Source organism: Hemitrygon akajei, chromosome 10 (assembly GCF_048418815.1).
Source record: "Hemitrygon akajei chromosome 10, sHemAka1.3, whole genome shotgun sequence".
Classification (NCBI taxonomy): Eukaryota; Metazoa; Chordata; class Chondrichthyes; order Myliobatiformes; family Dasyatidae; genus Hemitrygon; species Hemitrygon akajei.
The window spans coordinates 159,313,387-159,335,894 of NC_133133.1; the positions used below are offsets into that span (position 1 = coordinate 159,313,387).

Genomic DNA, 22,508 nt, shown 5'->3' on the forward strand with positions numbered 1-22,508 from the left:
ACATTTAGTCAGAGAACACTTGACCAAAATATAGGATTACAACGTCAGGGTACTGATCACAAGTTCAAGATACAAGATAAAGCTTGCTGTCAAGTGCTTGCAAGTGTACGGAACATAAAACGGAAAACACACATTATAGATGAAGATCGAGAAACTCTTCAGATATGCTAGTTGAATCCAAATGGGAACATTCTTCATAGCTCAACTGTAAAAAGCAGGGCGTTCAATCATGTGAAATGCAGCAGAATAAGAATAAATATAACACACTATGACCACATATATATGCTTTTTGCATGTGACTGTGGGTGTACTCGCTATTATGAATGTGCTGTGTTTGTTTTGCACCTTGGCCCCAGAGGAATGCGGTTTTGTTCGGCTGTATTCATGTATCATTGAATGATAATTAAACCGGAATTTGAATTTGATTTGAGGGTGTGATTTAGGGAAAAGTTTTGAAAAAATGATCTAAAATTAGATGTTCATGTAAACATACCTTTACATTCTCTGGCACAATTCATCTTAAAGTAATTTTATATTCTTAACAAATTATTTGTAGACATTGCTATTGGATAAAATCTTTCAAGTCCAAAGCTGTATTCTTCTCCCCTATCAGGCTTTCCTTTTCAACTTGACACTATCTGAACCTGGTTTGTTGTAGTAACAGAGTTTTAGACAAAAGGTAATCTCTAAGATTATGGGGACCACGCAGGAAGTGAAATTAAGACCAAGATGTTATCAAATGGTTGAGAAGGCTCAAGGGGCTTTATGCCCCATTCTTTCTGTTTCTTCTGTGGTTTTCTAATGTAATAATATTGTTTATATATCACAACTTGCTAAATGGAAATTGTCTATGTAACAAGAAAGTAACATAATTTCAAGATGTCTGATTTCCACAAGATTTTATGCCAAAAGAATGCTGACACCAATGTGAAGCAGCTTTCAAAAATATGTACAATAGAGAAATAATCAGAATCAGAATCAATATCACTGGCATATGTTGTGAAATTTGTTGTCTTTGAGGCAGCAGCACAACGGAATACATAATAAAGAGAAAAAGACAGCGGGTTGCAGTAAGCATACAGTATATATTAAAACATTGAATTAAATTAGTGCAAAGATTTTAAAAAAAGTAGTGAGGTAGTGTTCATGGGTTCAACATCCATTCAGAAATTAGATGGCAGAGGGGAAGAAGCTGTTCCGGAATTGTTGAGTGTGTGCCTTCAGGCTCCTGTACCTCCTTCCTGATGGTAGCAATCAGAACAGGGCATGTCCTGGGTGATGGGGGTCCTTAACGATGGATGTTGCCTTTTTGAGGCATCATTGCTTGAAGACGCTTTGTAATTAAAAAGATTATACTAATATTGCACCCTTCCACAAAGAAAGATATTGTATTTCACACAATCAAATAGATAGATAGAAATTATTTCATGGAATGAGACCTGAACTATTTTAACTTGAGATTATTATTAAACTGTTTAGTATTTCCATCATATCAGAAGCATAGCATTCATTTAGCAATGTTTTCCCAAAATTACTTAGCTAAACAGAGCTTTGCTGCACATGGGCAAGGTCCTGAAAACAATAGAAAAGTGAGCATCCTCTTTCTCTTAGTAGTAGTTGAGAAAAGAATGTCAGTTAAGGCATGAGATTATATCAATTCTGTGACCTCATTAAAACTCCAATAATCCGGTAACCACATTTTTGTAAATTCTGACTGTTCTGCACCTGGTTCATACTTTAGTACATTATTTTAATATATCAAGTCCTCATTATCTACAAACTTTGAAGTTGACGTCATTTTACTTGGTGTGCAGCCAGAGCTAGGAATGTAGATAGATTTGAGGCTTGAGGAGGGCTACAGAATGGAGGCCAGTTACATGGTTGAAGCCAGGGCATGGGCCAAGGTCAGAAATGGTTGTATGCTTCATTTTGTCTCAGAAGTTGAAGTATGCAAACTGGGAATTACATACGGAAGCTCAACACATTCTATATCCTGCAATAGCAGTTAAACTCCAGGGATTTTTTCATTTCTTTAAATTTACTGGGAACCCTGGAAAAGTTATACCACTGTGCAACGTGTTGAAACATATATGAAATAAAAGCATTTTGCAATAAATCCATTTGTTTAGAAAGTCTGTTAAGAACTACTGGAGTTCCAGAAAAACCAGATTGTTGGTGTTTTACTGTATTTATTTCACATACAACTTTAATCATATTATGAGAAATTCATGAGAAGTCAACCAAATCACAGGAGTACACAGAAAATTTACAAAGGATGTTGCCAGGACTTGAGGACCTGAGTTATAGGGAAAAGTTGAATAGGTTGGCAGTCAAGATTTCTGAGGATCTAACCTGGTCCCAACATATTGATGCACTTATGCAAGACAACGGCTATACTTTGTTAGGAGTTTGAAGAGATTTGGTATGTCAACAAATACTCTCAAAAACTCTACAAATAATCTACATGGAGAGCATTCTGACAGGCTGCATCACAATCTGGTATGGGTGGGGGGACTACTGCACAGGACTGAAAGAAGCTTCAGAGGGTTGTAAATATAGTCAGCTCCATCTTGGGTACTAGCTTACAAAGTACCCAGGACATCTTCAAGGAGCGCTGTCTCAGAAAGGCAGTGTCCATTATTAAAGACCACCAGAACCTTTTCTCTCCTTGGACACTACCTCACTTTAAAAAAAAATATATATAGTATTTCTGTTAAATGCACAATTTTAATCTATTCAATATAAGACCATAAGATATAGGAGCAGAAGTAGGCCATTCGGCCCATTGAGTCTACTCCACCATTCAATCATGGGCTGATCCAATTCTTCCAGTCATCCCCACTCCCCTGCTTTCACCCCATACCCTTTGATGCCTTGGCTAATCAAGAACCTATCTCTGACTTAAATGCACCCAATGACTTGGCCTCCACAGCCACTCGTGACAACAAATTCCACAGATTTACCACCGTCTGACTATAGTAGTTTCTCATCTCAGTTCTAAAAGGATATCCCTTAGTCGTGCCTTCTTGTCCTAGAATCCCCCACCATGGGAAATAACCTTGCCATATCTAATTTGTTCAGGCCAGGCTTATAACATTCCAAATGTTTCTATGAGATCCCTCCTCATTCTCCTGAACTCCAGGGAATACAGCCTAAGAGCTGCCAGACATTCCTCAAACAGTAACCCTTTCATTCCTGGAATCATTGTCGTGAATCTTCTCTGAACCCTCTCCAATGTCAGTATATCCTTTCTAAAATAAGGAACCCAAAACTGCCCACAATACTCCAAGTGTGGTCTCATGAGTGCTTTACAGAGTCTCAACATCATATCCCTGCTCTTATATTCTATACCTCTAGAAATGAATGCCAACATTGCTTTTCTTTCTTTTTAAATCTTTTTATTAATTTTAAGAAAAACATAGATGAAATATGAATACAAAGCGTTTGAGTACATAATTAATAGTTTAAATAGACAATCAGATATATAATAATCAATATATAAGGCCTCCCAAACTCATAGTATTTATGTAAAAGAAACCGAAAAAGAGAAAAAAAACCCAAAAAAGAGAAAAAAAAACTAACCAACATGGGCCATTATATAATGTTAAATACATACAGTAGTGCCAATAACTCCAAACCTCCATCCAAATAATTAAGGATAATAAAAGTAAGGTTTAGGATAAGACCATTTAACTCATAAGAAAATGTTGAATAAATGGTCTCCAAGTTTCTTCAAATTTAACTGAAGAATCAAAAAACACGCTTCTAATTTTTTCTAAACTCAAACAAGAGATAGTTTGAGAAAACCACTGAAATACAGTTGGAGGGTTAATTTCTTTCCAATTCAGTAAAATAGATCTTCTAGCCATTAATGTAACAAATGCAATCATTCGTTGAGATGAAGCGGATAGACGATTATTATCTATCATTGGTAAACCGAAAATTGCAGTAAAATGATGCGGTTGGAAATTGATATTTAAAACTCTTGAAATAATATTAAAAATATCTTTCCAATAATTTTGTAAACAAGGACAAGACCAGAACATATGAGTCAATGAAGCAACATCAGAATGACATCTGTCACAGGTTGAATTAACATGAGAATAAAATCGAGCAAGTTTATCTTTAGACATGTGAGCTCTATGTACAACCTTAAATTGTATTAGGGCATGTTTAGCACAAATAGAGGACAAATTTACCAATGATAAAATTTTTTCCCATTGCTCAGTGGATATAAGACAATGCAATTCTTCTTGCCATTCCTTCTTAATTTTTTCTGATACATCTGGCTGTACACTCATAATCATATTACAAATGATAGCTACTAAACCCTTTTGACAAGGATTGAGGGCTAAAATTCTTTCTGTAATGTCCAATGGACATTCTTTTGAAAAAGACTCTAATTCATTATACAAGAAATTTCTGACTTGCAAATATCTAAAAAAATGGGTTTTAGGTAAATTATATTTATTAGATAGCTGTTCAAAGGACAAAATGTTATCATCCAAAAACAGATCACAAAAACATGTTATACCTTTTGTTTTCCATAAAAGAAAAGCTTGATCTATAGATGAAGGCCGAAAGAAGTAGTTAGATATTATAAGACATGACAGCATAAACTTATTCAAGCCAAAAAATTTACGAAATTGAAACCAAATTCGTAATGTATATTTGACTATGGGATTAGTTATCTGTTTATTCATTTTGAATAAAGAAAAAGGAAGCGAAGATCCTAAGATTGAAATCAGTGAAAAATCTTGCACAGATTTACATTCCAAATTTACCCATTGTGGGCAAGCAGCTATAGTCGATTCTTGTGTCCAGAATATTAAATACCGTATATTAACTGCCCAATAGTAAAATCTTAAGTTTGGTAGAGCCAAGCCGCCCACCTTCTTAGGCTTCTGTAAATATTTTTTGCCTAGTCTAGGATTTTTGTTCTGCCACAAATAAGAAGATATTTTAGAGTCAACAGTATCAAAAAAAGATTTAGGAATAAAAATTGGTAATGCTTGAAATAAATATAAAAATTTAGGTAGTATCATCATCTTAATAGCATTAACTCTGCCTACCAATGACAAAGATAGTGGAGACCACCTAATAGCAAGTTGCTTAATTTGGTCAATTAAAGGTAGAAAATTAATTTTAAATAAATCTTTATGTTTTTTTAGTAATTTTAATACCTAAATAAGTAAAATAATCTGTAACAATTTTATATGGTAAATGTTTATAAATTGGAACATGCATATTTAATGGAAATAGTTCACTCTTATTAAAATTCAATTTATAACCAGAAAAGTTACTAAATTGAGCGAGCAAAGAAGAAATAGCAGGAATAGATCTTTCAGGGTCAGATATATATAATAACAAATCATCCGCATATAATGATACCTTATACGTCGTCTCCCCACGGGTAATACCCAGAATATTAGGTGATTCACGAATAGCTATAGCCAAAGGTTCTAAAGCAATGTCAAATAGTAAAGGACTTAAAGGACAACCTTGCCTTGTACCACGAAATAGCTGAAAAAAAAGGGGATCTTTGATTATTGGTAAAAACCGAAGCTAAGGGTTTATGGTATACCAACATTGCATTTGCCTTCTTCACAACTGACTCGACCTAGTGGTTAACTTTTAGGGTATCCTGCACAAGGACTCCCAATTCCCTTTGCATCTCTGCATTTTGAATTCTCTCCCCATCTAAATAATAGTCTGCCAGTTTATTTCTTCTACCAAACACTTTCCAACATTGTACTTCATTTGCCACTTCTTTGCCCATTCCCCTAAACTATCTCAGGCTCTCTGTTTCCTCAACACTACCCGCTCCTCCACCTGTCTTTGTATCATCAGCAAATTTAGCCACAAAATCCATTAATACCGTAGACCAAATCATTGACATACATCGTAAAAAGCAGCGGTCCCAACACCGACCACTGCGGAAGTCCACTGGTAACCAGCAGCCAGCCAGAATAGGATCCCTTTATTCCCACTCTTTGTGTTCTGCCGACCAGCCAATGCTCCACCCATGCTAGTAACTTCCCCGTAATTCCATGGGCTCTTATCTTGCTAAGCAGCCTCATGTGTGGTACCTTGTCAAAAAGTCTTCTGAAAATCCAAGTACACACACACACACGTATACTGTATAAAGTATATCGAGTAAGATGTATTATTTTTACTATTATTATTTTATTATTTTTTCTTCTATATTAAGTATTGCATTGAACTGCTGCTGCTAAGTTAACAAATTTCACATCACATGCTGGTGACAATAAAGCTGATTCTGAGTTTTTCCTTCCAGTGTAGGAAAATGATGGGAGATTTGATAGTTATACAATACTATGAGGGGGATTGTTCATTCATTATGTGTCATGTCATATGACGTAGACAATCATGGTTTTTCCATGTCCACGATAGTTGTTGGCAATTTTTTCTACAGATGTGGCTTGCCATTGCCTTTTTCTGGCCGGGGTCTTTACAAGTAACCCCAGCCATTATCAACACTCTTCAGAGATTGTCTGCCTGGCATCAGTGGCTGCATAACCAGGACTTGTGACATCCAGCTGCTGCTCCCACGGTTTTGCGTGGCCCTGATTTGGTGGGGGGGGGGGGTGTAATGTAGCAAGCGGGAGCTATACTTGGTCTAAGGGGTGATCCGCAGGCTAGTAGAGGCAGAAGTGCCTTACACCCTGTTCGGTCAAGATTAATTTTCACCCAATGAGGGGGCATAGACAGGATAAACGTAAACAGGCTTTTTCCAACAAGGTTGGGTGAGACAAGAACCTGAAGTCATAGGTTAAGGGTGAAAGGTGAAAAACTTGAAGGGAAACTTCCTCACTCAAGAGGGTGGTGAGTGTGTGGATCGACTGGCCAGTAGTGGTGGATGTGGGTCTGATTGCCACATTTGAGCAAAGCTTGGATAAGCACATAGATTAGAGGGCAATGGTTCAGGTGTGCTCAACAGGAAGAAGGCAGAATAACAATCCAGCATAGACTAGGTGGGCCAAAGAGCCTGGTTCAGTACCACAGTGCATAAGACTCATCTTCAGATGTTGTTATTCTTATTGTACATTGTGTGTTACAAATCTGATACTTTGCTTGTTTCTACATATTTTGCTTGGAGAAAGGTGTTGAAAATTTTTCATTCCTTTTATTATTTTTTAGTTGAGCAAGGACAAGTTTGATCAGAGCATTTTCAAATGTTTCTCCCATCTCAAATTCCAGACACTATCGAGAAATAACCTTGACTAAGCTATTAATACTCCGCAGTATCCCAAGTTTATGAACCCTTCGCTCCATTTGGATTATTATATGCTTAGATTTGTAGTCTTATTTCACACATCCCACTGCATTCTTTTCGGGGGAATGCTGATAAATTAGGGGAGGGGTGCGCATCTGTTCTTCCCCCCACCCCCACCAAGAGTGGGGGTCTCACCTCCTTTCTCTCCCAAGGGTGATGTTGTGTCTCCCCTCTCCCCGGGGAGTTGAGGGCTCCCTCATCACTGAGGGTGGCCTCAATATCTCCCAACGATAGTGTTGGGGGTCCGCTCACTCTCTGACCGGTCTCCCTCTTCCCCGCGTGTTCGAGAACCTTCCCTGCCGTCATCTCACCGTTATGATCTTGTCCTCGAGGCCGTCACAGTCCATGTACCCGTCCTCATCCGAATCCAACAACTCGGCGCCGGCAGGCACACATCGAACACACGCCATTATGGCTCCAACTCCGACAACGACAACGCCCCTCTGAACCTGCGGCTCCTCCTCCAACCGGACCCGCCCTCAAACTCCTCCTCCTCCTCCTCCAGAAGGAGACCCTTCCCCCTTCTCCTTCCCACAACGCCTACCTCCCTTCTCTCGCCCCCTCCCCCTCTTCTCCCCTCCCCTCTCCTTCCCCTTCTCATCCCCTCCCTCCCCCTCTCATCCCCTCCCTCCCCCTCTCATCCCCTCCCTCCCCCTCTCATCCCCTTCCTCCCCCTCTCATCCCCTTCCTCCCCCTCTCATCCCCTTCCTCCTCCTCCCTCCCCCTCTCAACCCCTTCCTCCCCCTCTCATCCCCTTCCTCCTCCTCCCTCCCCCTCTCAACCCCTTCCTCCCCCCTCTCATCCCCTTCCTCCTCCTCCCTCCCCCTCTCAACCCCTCCCTCCCCCTCTCATCCCCTTCCTCCTCCTCCCTCCCCCTCTCATCCCCTTCCTCCCCCTCCCTCCCCTCCTCCATCTTCCTCCCCCCACCTAGATGGTGTGACTCCCTGATGATGAATGCTTCTTTCCTGTGGCATCACTCCGTTTAGAAATACTCAATGGTGGGGAGGGCTTTACCTGTATCCATTACTTTTTGTAGGATTTTCCATTGAAGGGCATTGGTGTTTCAATACCAGGATGATATGCATCCTCAATCAATATACTCTCCACCACACATCTTTAGAAGTTTGTCATAGTTTTAGATATCATGCTGAATTTTTGCAAACTCATAAGGAAGTAGAGGTGCTGCCATGCTTTCTTTGTAATTGTGCTTGCGTGCTGGGCCCAGGACAGGTCTTCTGAAATGTTAACACCAAGGAATTTAAAGTTGTTGACCCTCTCCACCTCTGATCCTCCGATGAGGACTGGCTCATGGACTTCTGGATTCCTCTTCTTGAAGTCAATAATCAGCTGTTTGGTGTTGCTGACATTGAGTAAGAGGGCATTAGAGGCAAGGTGCAATTAAAACAGAAAGCAACAAATACTGGACTGAAAGTGTTGTATTTGAATGCACACAGCATAAGAAATAAAATGGATGATCTTGAAACTCAGCAAATCCCCTACTGCCTTGTTTGATATTATTGCAGATGAAGATATAACTTTAAATACTTCTAACCTACAGGTTTTAGTTTTTACCTCTCTTTTAGCAAGGAGAGCAATCTTGCTTGAATAGAAGGAGTCTACCCCTCCTACACATCTTCAATGGCTACGTAATATTATGTCTTATTTAAATTTAGAAAAGATCCGCTGCTTAGTCTTAAATTCGAAACAATCTTTTTATGATATCTGGAGACCTTTCCTAAATTACTTTTCCAATTTATAAAGTTTAACAGTGCACAGACTTTTATGTGTATTTTTATCTTCTCTTCTTAAGCGAATATGTTTTCTTTTCTAATTTATCCATTATCATCCATCAGCTTTTTTCTTTGGTAGTTGGTAGGGGGTTGACTTTTTTTATATAAAAATTTTTTTTTATGATGTATGACCTATCTTTAAATTTTTGATTACAGAGTGGTATACCTTTATGTGTTATGCTATAACATTTTGATCAATTTTATCACAATATATGAATGTACACAAGTTATGTTGAGATGTATCTATGTGTTGCACTCTGTAAATCTTGTTTGTTTTTCTTCTGAATAAAAATATTGTAAAAAGAAAGATCTTGAAACTCAGCTACAGATCAGCAAGTATGAGGTCGTGGCCATCTTTGAAACTTGGCTAAAGGATGGCTGCCATTGCGAGTTGATTGTCCAAGGATATTGTGGTGAACTACATATACCTGTCTGGACTGCTCCTGTGGCTCCTCCCACAGACCCCTGCTGACTGCTCCTGTGGCTCCTCCCACAGACCCCTGTATAAAGGCGATTGAGGCCTGAGCCCGGCCTCATTCTCCAGGATGTAGTGTTGTTCATTCTTCCAGTCAATAAAAGCCAATATCTCGTTTCTTACATCTCAGAGTGAGTTATTGATGGTGCATCAGATATGTGGTGTGTTGGAAAGATAGATTAGTTGGTAGAGGGGGTGGTGTGGCCCTGTATATGAGAAATAATGTTAAATCATTGGAGAGGGTTCAGAGAAGATTCATGAGAATGATTCCAAGAAAGAAGGGGTTACCATATGAGGAACGTCTCACAGCTCTTTCTGCATGTTAAAAGGCCTGAACAGATTGCAAAGTTAGGACAAGAGGGTAAGACTTCAGGATTGAAGGACGTCCATTTCGAACAAAGATGCAGAGAGGTTACTTTAGTTCGAGGGTGGTAAATCTGTGGAATTTGTTGCCATGAGTGGCTGTGAAGGCTCAAGTCTTTGGGTGAATTTAAGACAGAGATAGATAGATTCTTGATTAGCCAGGGCATCAAAAGGTATGGGGAGAAGGCAGAGGAGTGGGGGTTACTGGAAGAATTGGATCAGCCCATGATTGAATGGTGGAGCAGACTCGATGGGCTGAATGGCTTATATCAGATTTTCAATCAATCTCAGACTGCCGAAATGAGAGATTATAGATCTCAGTGATGACTCCAGCCAGTTGATCAGCATAGGTCTTTAGTACTCAGCCAAGTACCTGATCTGGGCCGGATGCTTTCTAGAGTCCACCCTGCTGAAGGATGCCTTCACATCTGTCTCAGAGACTGAAATTGTAGGGGACTGTCAGAGTTTGTGATGGTTCCTGTATATTTTTATGGTCAAAGCAAGCATAAAAGGTTTTCATTGAAGCAAGACTATGGTTGCACATCTGAAGCCCCGGTCTCGTTCCTGCTGGCATTGTGTATGCAAGAGATATATAATTGTGCCATCAAGTTCAAGTTGTGAAGTATGCTTGCGGAGTTTGTGTCCTTACCTACCACCCCATCAGCCTCTGCAAATTCTGCCATCTCCAAGGGACCCTATTACTAAACATATCTTTACCTCAATCCCCTCCACTTTCCACAGGGATCAGTCCCTCTGTGATGACTTTATCCATTCGTCCCTACCCACTAATCTCCCTCCAGGCACTAATCCATGCAAGTGGCCCAAGTGCTATGTCTGCCCATACACCTGTTCCCTCATCTCCATTCAGGGCTCAAACTGTCCTTCCAGATGAGGCAACACTTTGGAGACATACCCGATCTTCTCAAATTCCTAATGAAATATAATGGCTGTTGTGGCTTCTTTGTAGCTGCATTGATATGTTGGGTCCAGGTTAGAGACAGGACTATAAGATAAAGGGAAGGAGGAGGGGACCCAGGGGTAAGTAATAGTCAGGTGAGAAGTAAAAAGTCAAGAGTGGGGAATAGATTGGGGCAGGCAATTTTTGTTCACTGGAATCAATATTCATGCTACCTGGTTGGAGGGTATCCAGACAGAAGGTGTTGCTTCTCCACCCTGAGGGTGGCCTCATCTTGGCACAAGAGGAGGCCATGGACCAACACGTCAGAATGGGAATGGGAATTAAAATGTTTGGCCACTGGAAAGTCCAACTTATGGCAGCTGGTGCACTAATGCTCAGTGAAGTGGTTCCCCAATTTATGATGGGTCATACTGATGTAGAGGAGGCTGCATCTGGAGCACCAGACACAATAGGCAACCCTAGCAGATTCTCGGGTGAAGTGTTGCCTCACCTGGAAGGACTATTTGGGGCCATGAATGGAGGTGAGGGAGCAGGTGTGGCACTCAGGCCACTTACATGGATAAGTGCCTGGAGGGAGATTAGTGGCAAGAGACAAATGAACAAGGGAGTCATGGAGGGACTGATCCCTACAGAAAGCTGAGAGATGAAGGGTGCAGAATCACTTGTTTAGAACTTTTTTTATATAATAGTTTGAATTGTAATGGAAGTAAAATGGGTGTTGGTCATTCTTTTTCTTCAACCCACACAGTAAGGTGTGCTGTGCATGTTTTTGGTTTCTCTTCAAAGGATCAGCTGACTCGTGACATATGCTTGATCAGCGCCTCTAGCAGTTATTCAGTGAAAATAGGTCAGTTGTCCCAAAGTTCTGTTATATTTTAACTGAACACCTAAGTCAACATACATTTTGTTACCAATGTGGAGCAATAAAAGATTGATAAAGGGAATGGTGTTTAATTTCATTTAAAATTTGCTTGGAATCTGTCAACATCTACCGGTATTTATAAAAAGCAACACTTGTTATCAAAGACTTAAGTAAATTTCTTTCTTTCATTTATTATTTCAACTTTTCATGTGATTTAGAAATTAGGAAAAGCATTATTGAAGTAATGAGTGACATCTTGGAAATAACATAGCCACTTATTTTGATACTGGATCTGCCACAAACCCTGCCTTTGCCAATACATCCTTTCTTCCCCCTTGGCTACTGTCCCACTCTGATCTAGTTTGTTCACATCTGATCATTTTACACAGTGGATTCCAGTTAATTGCACCATCAGTTAATCAGAGAGCCTGCTTATTTGGGAGAACTCTCAAGTATCAAAAACTAATTGAGAAAATAGCTGGGATTCCCTTTGTTTATTTGGGACACCATGCTGATTAATTGAGACAGGGGACTGATGCTGGAAAGTTTTCAACTAGTGTCAGTCAAGTGCACTTGCTTGGCCATTAGACCATGCTTAGAGTGAGCAGTTTTTAAACAGTGTCAGTTGTATGTGTTTGTGTTCAAAAAGCAGTGATTGGTGGTACTGAAAGTTGGTGAGAAATAAGTGGTAAGACAACTCAGAACTATTTTTCTCACTGCAGTTTCAAGCATTCAAGCTTGGAAAAGACAGAAATGGCTGGGAGTTAAAATGATTTAATTACTTCAGCAAGGTAGGAACAATGATGAATTTGAAGGTGTGGACAACCATCCTGAATGTAACAATGAAAATGAAGATTTGGAAGATACAATTTTTGAAAACATTGTATGAAGGCGGTCCATCATCTGCACTAGGTGCCTGCGCTGATTTTGCTCATTTGCAGTCAACGAAAAGAACAAGACAGCATATGCTGGATGAATTCTTCCATTGATAACTATTAGGAACTGTGTGTGTGTATATTTACCGGTATATAAAATTGAGGTTGATTGCCATGACAAAAAGGAAAGGAGCAGTGTTTCATTATTGCTTAGATTTTGGTCCGAATTTAAAAAAAGCATTGATGAGTTAAAAATATTCTAACCTCTCGCCTTTAGGATTATTAATGGAATATTAAAATAACCTTTGTATCTCACCCATGAAAATAATTTAAAAGTCTAGTTAACAGATATAAAATTTTGAGCTTATACATTGTTATATACATTCTAAGCATAATTTCCTGGACTTGGGAGAAAATATATTTTCATTCATTCATGTATTCAAGTCAAGTTTATTGTCCTTTAACTATATACATGTGTATAATGTATATAACCATATGATGTATATAGAAATGAGACAACACTTTTCTGAACCAGGGTATAAAGCACAGTAGTACAATACACATAACACATTACACAAAATACATGATAACTCATGAAGGTAAGAATAAAATCTACAGAGGAATCACGCATAAGTAACAAACTAAAGTGCATAAATTAAATATTGTAAGGTACAGAGCAGATTAACCAGTGACACTTCAAATACAATGCAGCAGGGACTTCAGGAGCCTAATGGGCTGAGGGAAGAAACTGTTTTCCATCCTGACTGTTGTTGTTTTCATGCCTCGGAGTCTCCTGCCTGATGGTAGAAAGTCAAAAAGGGTGCTGGATGGATGGGGGGGGGGGGGGGGATTCTTTATGATACAAAGGGCCCTGCATATGGAGCACTCCTGATAAATGCCCCTGATGGATGGTAGGGAGACCCCGATGATCCTCACAGTCATTTGTAGAGGCTTCCAGCCTGATGCTCGGCTTCTCCCATACCAGATGGAGATGCAACTTGTCAGGACCCTTTCAATGGTGCTCTTGTAAAACACAGTTAATATGGGGGAGGAGGGGAGCCTTGTTTGTCTTAACCAGAATGGAATTGGTTTATTGTCAGAGAAAAGGAATACTGTAACACTTAGTAAAAAACTTAGTGACAAAAACACTTTTTGGAGATTCTATCATCTTATAGCTCTATGTTGTTGAGAAAAGCATACCCCAAGGGGAGTGATTTTTTGATTATTGTGTAAGTACATGATTCTTATCAACAGCTTTGAAAACAATTCTGGTGCCTGGACTACTGGCAGCTAGAATTGACATCAAGCTATTAAATCATGTCCCTACTTGCACACAATTAATTATTAAGCCCAACCAAAGATCATTGAGATCAAGGCCCTGCAAGCCATAGGCACAGAACAGGAACTTTATGTTAACGCTCCAGGAAAAATCTTACAAGTAAACATAATTAGAAATTTATCAGACCTTTTTAAAATTATAGCTCATACAGTATCAAGCTTGACAATCCATTCATATAACCATATAACAATTACAGCACGGAAACAGGCCATCTCGGCTCTTCTAGTCCGTGCCAAACACTTTCTCTCACCTAGTCCCACTGACCCGCTCTCAGCCCATAGCCCTCCATTCCTTTCCTGTCCATATACCTATCCAATTTTGCTTTAAGTGACAATACCGAACCTGCCTCTACCACTTCTACTGGAAGCTCGTTCCACACAGCTACCACTCTCTGAGTAAAGAAATTCCCCCTCATGTTACCCTTAAACTTTTGCCCCCTAACTCTCAACTCATGACCTCCTGTTTGAATCTCCCCTACTCTCAATGGAAAAAGCCTATCCACGTCAACTCTATCTATCTCCCTCATAATTTTAAATACCTCTATCAAGTCCCCCCTCAACCTTCCATGCTTGAAAGAATAAAGACCTAACTTGTTCAACCTTTCTCTGTAACTTAGGTGTTGAAACCCAGGTAACATTCTAGTAAATCTTCTCTGTACTCTCTCTATTTTGTTGACATCTTTCCTATAATTCGGTGACCAGAACTGTACACAATACTCCAAATTCAGCCTTACCAATGCTTTGTACAATTTTAACATTACATCCCAACTTCTATACTCAATGCTCTGATTTATAAAGGCCAGCATACCAAAAACTTTCTTCACCACCCTATCCACATGAGATTCCACCTTCAGGGAACTATGCACCATTATTCCTAGATCACTCTGTTCTACTGCATTCTTCAATGCCCTACCATTTACCATGTATGTCCTATTTGGATTATTCCTACCAAAATGTAGCACCTCACACTTATCAGCATTAAACTCCATCTGCCATCGTTCAGCCCACTCTTCTAACTGGCCTAAATCTCTGCAAGATTTGTAAACCTACTTCATTATCCACAATGCCACCTACCTTAGTATCATCTGCATACTTACTAATCCAATTTACCACCCCAACATCCAGATCATTAATGTATATGACAAACAACATTCGACCCAGTACAGATCCCTGAGGCACACCACTAGTCACTGGCCTCCAACCTGACAAACAGTTATCCACCACTACTCTCTGGCATCTCCCATCCAGCCACTGTTGAAGCCATTTTACTACTTCAATATTAATAGCTAACGATTGAACCTTTCTTTTAGAAGTGAAGAAAGTTGAGACGGTCCACTAGGGTCATTGACACTGTTTTATATTAGCAGATGCATTTGGTTGAGGGTTATTCTAATCAATACTTTTTAATAGGTGAATAAGTTTCCATACATCAAAATTATTATTACCCTACGACCATTAGGCTCCTGAACCAATGTGGATAACTTCATTCACAAACACTCTGAGCTGATTCTACAACTTAAAGACTCACTTTCAATGACTCTTTACAACTCAGTGTTCTCAGTAATATTTCTTATTTGCGCAGTTTGTCTTCTTTTGCACATTGGTTGCTTGTCAGGCTTTGTCTGTTTTTCTATAGTTTTTTTTGTAAATTCTATGTTTTATTGCTGAGGCATGGATTGCACTGTGGGATCAGCCAGTCAGCTTCAATACAGCATTCAACATACTTTTAAAGGAATGTTGAACAACACATATTGCAGCTACAAAGTGAGGAAGGAGCAGGCGGATGAATAGTCAAGTTCAATACTCCTGATGAACTTGAACCAATGCTAATGGCTTAGCTATTTTACTTTACAATTTGTCTTGCCACCATTTCAAGTTTTGAATTTGTATATTCTTAAATCTTTCTGTTTCTGCGTCACTGTTAGCATCATGTCAGTTAACTTGTGCCTCCTTTCTTTATGTTTCCTACCAAAATTTATCACTGCATTCATTTGTACTTCAAATTTCAACAACTATCTGCCAGATCATGTTATCAGGACAGGTATTCTCATGACTGTTCCCAACATTTTTGTATGACTACCAAGTTTGAAATTACTCTATTCAAGTTTAATTGTCGTTCAACCGTACATGAAAACATCCAAACAACGCAGTGTTACTCCAGGGTGAAAGAGCAAAATACAGTACCAAAAGTCACATGCAGCACAAAGCACATGCTAGATAGCAAGCACATGTAAGATGTCAGTACAATACCGGCATGCAAGAAAAAAATCCAGATCCTTATTCCATGAATGCTGCAGAACTCTGCAGTCGGCCACAATACAGCTTGTCTTCTGCTGAGCGAACACTAGGGGCGCCCTAACCTGGATGCCGCACCACACCTTTGTATCAACGTTTGAGTCATTACTGTATATACAGTATAAATATAATATAGCTTAAAATGATATCAATAATGTTCCAATTATATTGATGTTTCTCTGTGATAGGCATTGTCAGGTAGTTTAAAGGATTTTAATGATCAACAGTAGAAGGGTACTTTTTCTCCACAATTAATTACTTGAAAGTGCCAGAAGGAACTCATGTAACTTGTTCTCCTTTGTGCTGACGTCATTGTTTCACAGGTGAATAATTTAGGAATTCCATTGTGCCATGTCATATGACCTTGATTGTTCTTGGCTATTTTTTCTACAGAAGTGGTTTGCCATTGCCTTCTTTTGGGCAGAAACTTTACAAGATGGGTGCCCCCAGTGTTATTAGTTCTCTTCAGAGATTGTCCACTTGGCATCAGTGGTTGCATATTCAGGACTTGCGATATTCACCAGCTGTTCATATTACCCTCCACCACCTGCTCCCATGGCTTCACCTGACCCTGATCGGGGTCTAAGCAGACCTTGCCCAAGGGTGACCTGCAGGCTAGCGGAGAGAAGGAGCACCTTACACCTCTTTTGGTAGAGATGTATCTCCACCCCACCACCCAGGGGCATGAATATGGCTGGTCCCAAAACGCCATGAAAATGTTGGCAGCTGGTGAAGCCCTGATGGTTTATAATTGAAACAAATAATTAAAAATGCTGAACATTAAAAATATATATAAAAAGCAAGAACTCAAAATAATTTAAAATATTAATATGAAACAAATTAGAATAATTACCTTCCCCTTAGCTTTATTATTTATTGACTGTTCTACAATTCCCATTAAAACCAATGGAGTCAGTTTCCAGCCGAATCCAGTATTATTTAATTCTACTATTAGCCTCCTGAATAAGCTTCACTTTAAAGTAGCTCGAAAACTTTGACTGGCAGCTTAATCATGCTAGCCAACTTAGCTAGTTAATAAAGAAATCAAAACTATCAAATCTTCCTGACATCCAAAAATAATTGAGATCAATTAACAAGATAGGAACTTTAAAAACTTCTTAAATATTTTAAAAAGTTATGACAGATAATATTTTATAACACTTAAAGACATGAGAAAAAATTTAAACACCTATAAACATCTTTTCTTATCCCATTCAAGCATCCTGTGCCAAATCTGGTGCTGAGTAATTGAACAAATTTTGCATTGTAGCTCTGGTGATTTTACAGTTTTAGATTTACATGTTGGAATCCCAAGTTGAAGAGTAGATAGAAGAAATGCAAAAGGTAAATGTGGGTTCTTTCTCCCACATAATAATTACCATCTCAGCACCTAGTGATGGTCCTGAAGAAGGGTCTTTGCTCAAAAATTGACTCCTTATTCATTTCCTTAGATGCTGCCTGACCTGCTGAGATCACCCAGCATTTTGTGTGTGCTGCTTTCGATCTCCAGCATCAGCAGCCTTCTCATGTTTATGATTTACTGCATCCAGCTGTTTGGCATGGACTTGATGGGCTGATTAGCTTCCTTCTGTGTTGTGATAAGTACGCCTACCTTGAGATCTCTTTTCCCATGAATCACCTAGGGATCACCTTTAACCTGCCAGATAAATACTGCAGTTACAAAACATGTGTTACTGGGAAATGCTGGAGCCATTGACTTACCTCCTGACTCATCATGTCCCTTCCACTGCCTACAATGCCAAAGTCAGGAGTGCGGTGGATATTTTCCACTAACCTTTTGAGTACGGTGCCAAAGACTCTCAAGGGACAAAGCAGTCTGGTTGGCTGGCACCTGATCTCCCACATTAGTACTCATTTCTTCTACTATGGTACACAGTAGCCACAGTGTATACCATCTACAAACTATACTTACATTGCCAGTCTACTCCAGCAATATCTCCCAAACTCATGAACACTACCACTAAGAAGGAAAAGGGCAGCAGTTGCAAGGGAATGCCACCACCAGAATATAATCTGATAACACAGTAAATTTATTAAGAACTAGAAAGCATAATTTTCTGGTGAGAGGATAGAATTTTTAAAAGGATTTCAGGGGGAAGTCTTATACACAGAGACTGGTCAGAATCTGGAACTCACTGCCAGAGAAGGTGGAGGAATCTTTATAATCATTATTTTTAAGAGTCTTTTTGATAGGCATTTGAATAGGTGAGGCATAGTAGGATACAGACCTAATGCAGGCAAATGTGTTTAGTGTAGACGGGGAAGAAATTGGCATGAATGTGGTGGGATCTTTGTGGCTAGGATGCATTCTTCTCCTATTTCTCACTTCCCCTCAGCTGCCGATCTTTAACCAGTGTGAACTGTTTCACAATTTAAAAGAGGGTGATGATTAAATTATGAGGCTCATAGGTTCTTTGGGATAATGGCCTACAACACAAAACAGGTTACCTCAACCTCAACCCACCCTCTATTCATCTGTCAGTCATCCACTTCATTTAAGTTAGAGTAAATTAGGAGCCATGTTTCCCAATGTTAAGAATATAACTCACAAGAATAGCTGCACCGGTAATATGAGGTGCAAGTTCTAAACTAAGAGTAATAGGTGTCACATCACTAATGTTATGTAGAAACTCATCACAGAAAGGGTTGGCTACATCCAGAGCCACCTCTTACCCCTGAGTTGCAGTATGGATGATACTTCAAGTTCCATAACAAATAATAATATTTAGGTTCAAATTTAAAATAGATCATACAAATTAATTTTAAAGGAAACAGACTGGGATAAGATTAAAAAAACAGAAAATTAGATAGTTGTTTTGCAAGGATGAATAGGGATCTAAATGTCATAAGCACTTGTACCACATCGCTTGTTAATGCACTATACTTTGTATGCAAAATACATATTCTACCCCTCAGCTGCACATAACTCAATCACATTAACTAAAATTCAAAAGATATTGATTTTAAAGTGTAATTAAGAAATGGAGTCCGGGGAACAACAGTTTCACTCATCTTTTCTTTTCAATAAATATGTGGAATGTGACAGAAAAAGCTAACTTGAAAGAAAATTACATTTTCTGTAAATTTCCAAATACTCAGTAGCATGACATTACTTCTAGATGATTACTCCTTTAGAACAATGTTTGAAAACAATTTTTAAAAAGTGATAGACGCAAGTCCTACCAGACCATTCAAATATTACTTAAGGCAAAATTTATAGTGACATAACACTTTCTACAGGTAAAAATAAATTTTCACTTTGTTCACTTCACTGTAACATATGAGACATTATGTAGATGGTTCGCAGTGAAATATAGTCAGCATTCAAATTTAACAGTTACCTAATGTCAACATTACCAAGTGCAATTACTTCTATTCTTCTGTTATAACATGCCATTTAAAGCATTTATTTATCATGTAATGGCAGATTGCCTGTGACCTTGCTTGTTCATAGTCCACAGCCAGGAATGGAATTAACATAGAACACAGAATGTCACAATATAGTGTAGGCCCGCTGGCCGTGATGTTGTGCCGATCTTTTAATATATTCCAAGATCAATCTAGCCCTTCCCTCCTACATAGTTCCCCAGATTTTTCATCTATGTTCCTGTCTGAGAGTCTCGTAATCTCCCCAATGTACCTGCCTCTGCCATCACCCCCAGCAGTGCATTCCAAGTGCATACTATTCTCTGTGTGAAAACCTAGCTCTGATGTCTCCTCTATACTTTCTGCCAATCACCTAGCAATTATGCTTTCTTGTATTGGCCATTGCTACCCTGGGAAAAAGCTACTGGCTGTACACTCACTTTATGCCTATCTTATACAGCTCTCTCAAGTCACCTCTCAATCTCCTTGCTCCAAAGAGAAAAGATCTAGCTCTCTCAATCTTTTCTCATTAGACTTGTTCCCTAATTTGGGCAGCACCCTGATAAATCTCCTCTGCATCCTCTCTAAAGCTTCATATCATTCCTATAATAAGGCTACCAAAGCTGAACACATCACTCCAAGAATGGCCCAAAAAAGTTATATAGAGCTGTGATGTTACCTCACAGCTCTGGATCTCAATCTCCTGACTAATGAAAGCCAGAACCCTATTCGCTCTTTATACACCTTATCAACTTGTGTGGCAACTTTGAGGGATCTATGGATGTGGACCCCAAGATCCACCTGTTCCTCCACACTAAGAATCCTTCTATTAACTTTGTACTCTACCTTCAGGTTCGGCTTCTCAAAGTGTATCACTTCATTTCTCGACACTGAACTCCATCTGTCACTTCTCGTCCCGGTTCTGCATTCTGTCTATGTTGCAACCTACAACAATCTTCTACATATCCACAACACCACCAACCTTCGTATCACCTGCACACTTACTAACCCGCTCTTCTACTTCCTCATCCAGAGCTGCTGAAGGGTCTTGGCCTGAAACGTCAACTGTACTCTTTTCCATAGATGCTGCCTGGCCTGCTAAGTTCTTCCAGCATCTTGTGTGTATTGCTTGGATTTCCAGCATCTGCAGATTTTCTCTTGTTTGTCAAATGGCTGCTCCTATTTCTATTTCTAAATTTCTAAATAAAAATTACTTTATTGATTGTATAATTCAATGGGTGCAATAGTGAAAGGTTCTAAATTAATATGTTGAGGCAACTTTCAGCTGATATATAGTGGATATACTTTTTAGATGGTCATGAAGTCAGGATACTTGGCTCACACCAGTTACTTATTAATGAATATTAGTTCTGAAGGAAAATTCTGGAAGTTGATGAGTGGGACTCAACACCTCTCCCCATGAAGCTGCAACTCCCTCTCACAGATCTCAGTTCCAAAGAAAACAACCCCAGAGTCTTCAGACCATCACCCGACAAGAGAATTTCTCGTACATCTTTTCTTCTGGAGTCTCATGCTGGCCCGACCATGCAAAGGTGGCAGATTCTTGGTATGATATTAATTAACCAATTAATTTTTATGACAATGCAGCAAGTGCATTGCCTCCATCGTCAAATTTTTTTTTTAATCATCTAAGCTTAAAAACCCTTAGCTGCCATAATTTTATCAGTGTTCCAGATTCTGGATGCCAGTCAGGTAACATAACCATCATGCTACCATAATCCTTTCGATTCTGGTCTCCCAATGTCCTCTCGCTACCTTATTACTGCCCTGATCAACGATCAACTTAAGACCAGGTTTATACCATCTGATCCAGAGTAACAATTATTTTGTTCTCCTTCACACTTGCATACGGGAAATTATATTAAATAAATTTGAATCTTGAATATAAGACTATAAGACCATAAGATATAGAAGCAGAATTAGGCCATTTGGCCCATTGAGTCTTGTGGTGAACTACATATACCTGTCTGGACACGCCCCCTGCTGACTGCTCCTGTGGCTCCTCCCACAGACCCCTGTATAAAGGCGATTGAGGTCTGAGCCCGGCCTCTCTGTCTCCAGGATGTAGTATGGTGGTCAACCACTGCTTGTTCCTTCTTCCAGTCAATAAAATTTTGCGGTGGAGAATAGAACTCTCCACCTACAACTATGATATACTGTACCAGCCTGGCAGACTCAATGAGCCCCCTGATGCCCTATCCCGGGGAGTGTGTGCTAGCGCACAGCTCGACCAGCTATACGCCCTTCATGCACATCTTTGCCATCCGGGGGTCACCCGATTTTACCATTTCGTGAAAGCCCGGAACCTGCCGTACTCCCTGGAGGACATCAGGACGATGACCAGGGACTGCCAAATCTGCGCTGAGTGCAAACCGCACTTCTACCGTCCTGAAACGGCGCAACTTGTCAAGGCCACCCGCCCTTTTGAGCGACTGAGTGTTGACTTTAAGGGCCCCCTTCCCTCCACCGACCGCAATGTCTATTTTCTCAATATTATCGACGAGTACTCGCGGTTCCCCTTTGCCATTCCCTGCCCCAACACCACTACCACGTCCGTCATAAAAGCCCTGCGCCAGCTCTTCACTCTGTTCGGATATCCCTGCTATATCCACAGTGATAGAGGGTCCTCCTTTATGAGTGACGAGCTGCGCCGGTACCTGCTGGCTAGGGGCATTGCTACTAGTCGGACCACGAGTTATAATCCCTGGGGAAATGGACAGGTGGAGAGGGAGAATGCCACAGTGTGGAAGGCCACACTTTTAGCCCTTAAGTCAAAAGGGTTGCCGGTCTCTCGATGGCAGGAGGTCCTCCCTGAGGCACTCCACTCTATCCGCTCCCTGTTATGTACGTCCACCAATGCCACCCCTCACGTGCGCCTATTCCCTT

The 22,508-nt window shown here is 39.9% G+C and overlaps 1 protein-coding gene across 1 annotated transcript in view; it reads right to left on the reverse strand.

The window, feature by feature from the left end:
* Nucleotides 1-7,728, reverse strand: part of asz1 (ankyrin repeat, SAM and basic leucine zipper domain containing 1) — an 80,652-nt gene extending 72,924 nt beyond the window's left edge. Inside the window, exon 1 of the mRNA XM_073057705.1 lies at nt 7,609-7,728. Coding sequence (XP_072913806.1) covers nt 7,609-7,707 — 99 coding nt within the window. The 5' untranslated portion in view covers nt 7,708-7,728. The remainder of the gene's footprint in view (nt 1-7,608) is intronic.
* Between the last annotated feature and the right edge of the window lie 14,780 nt (nt 7,729-22,508).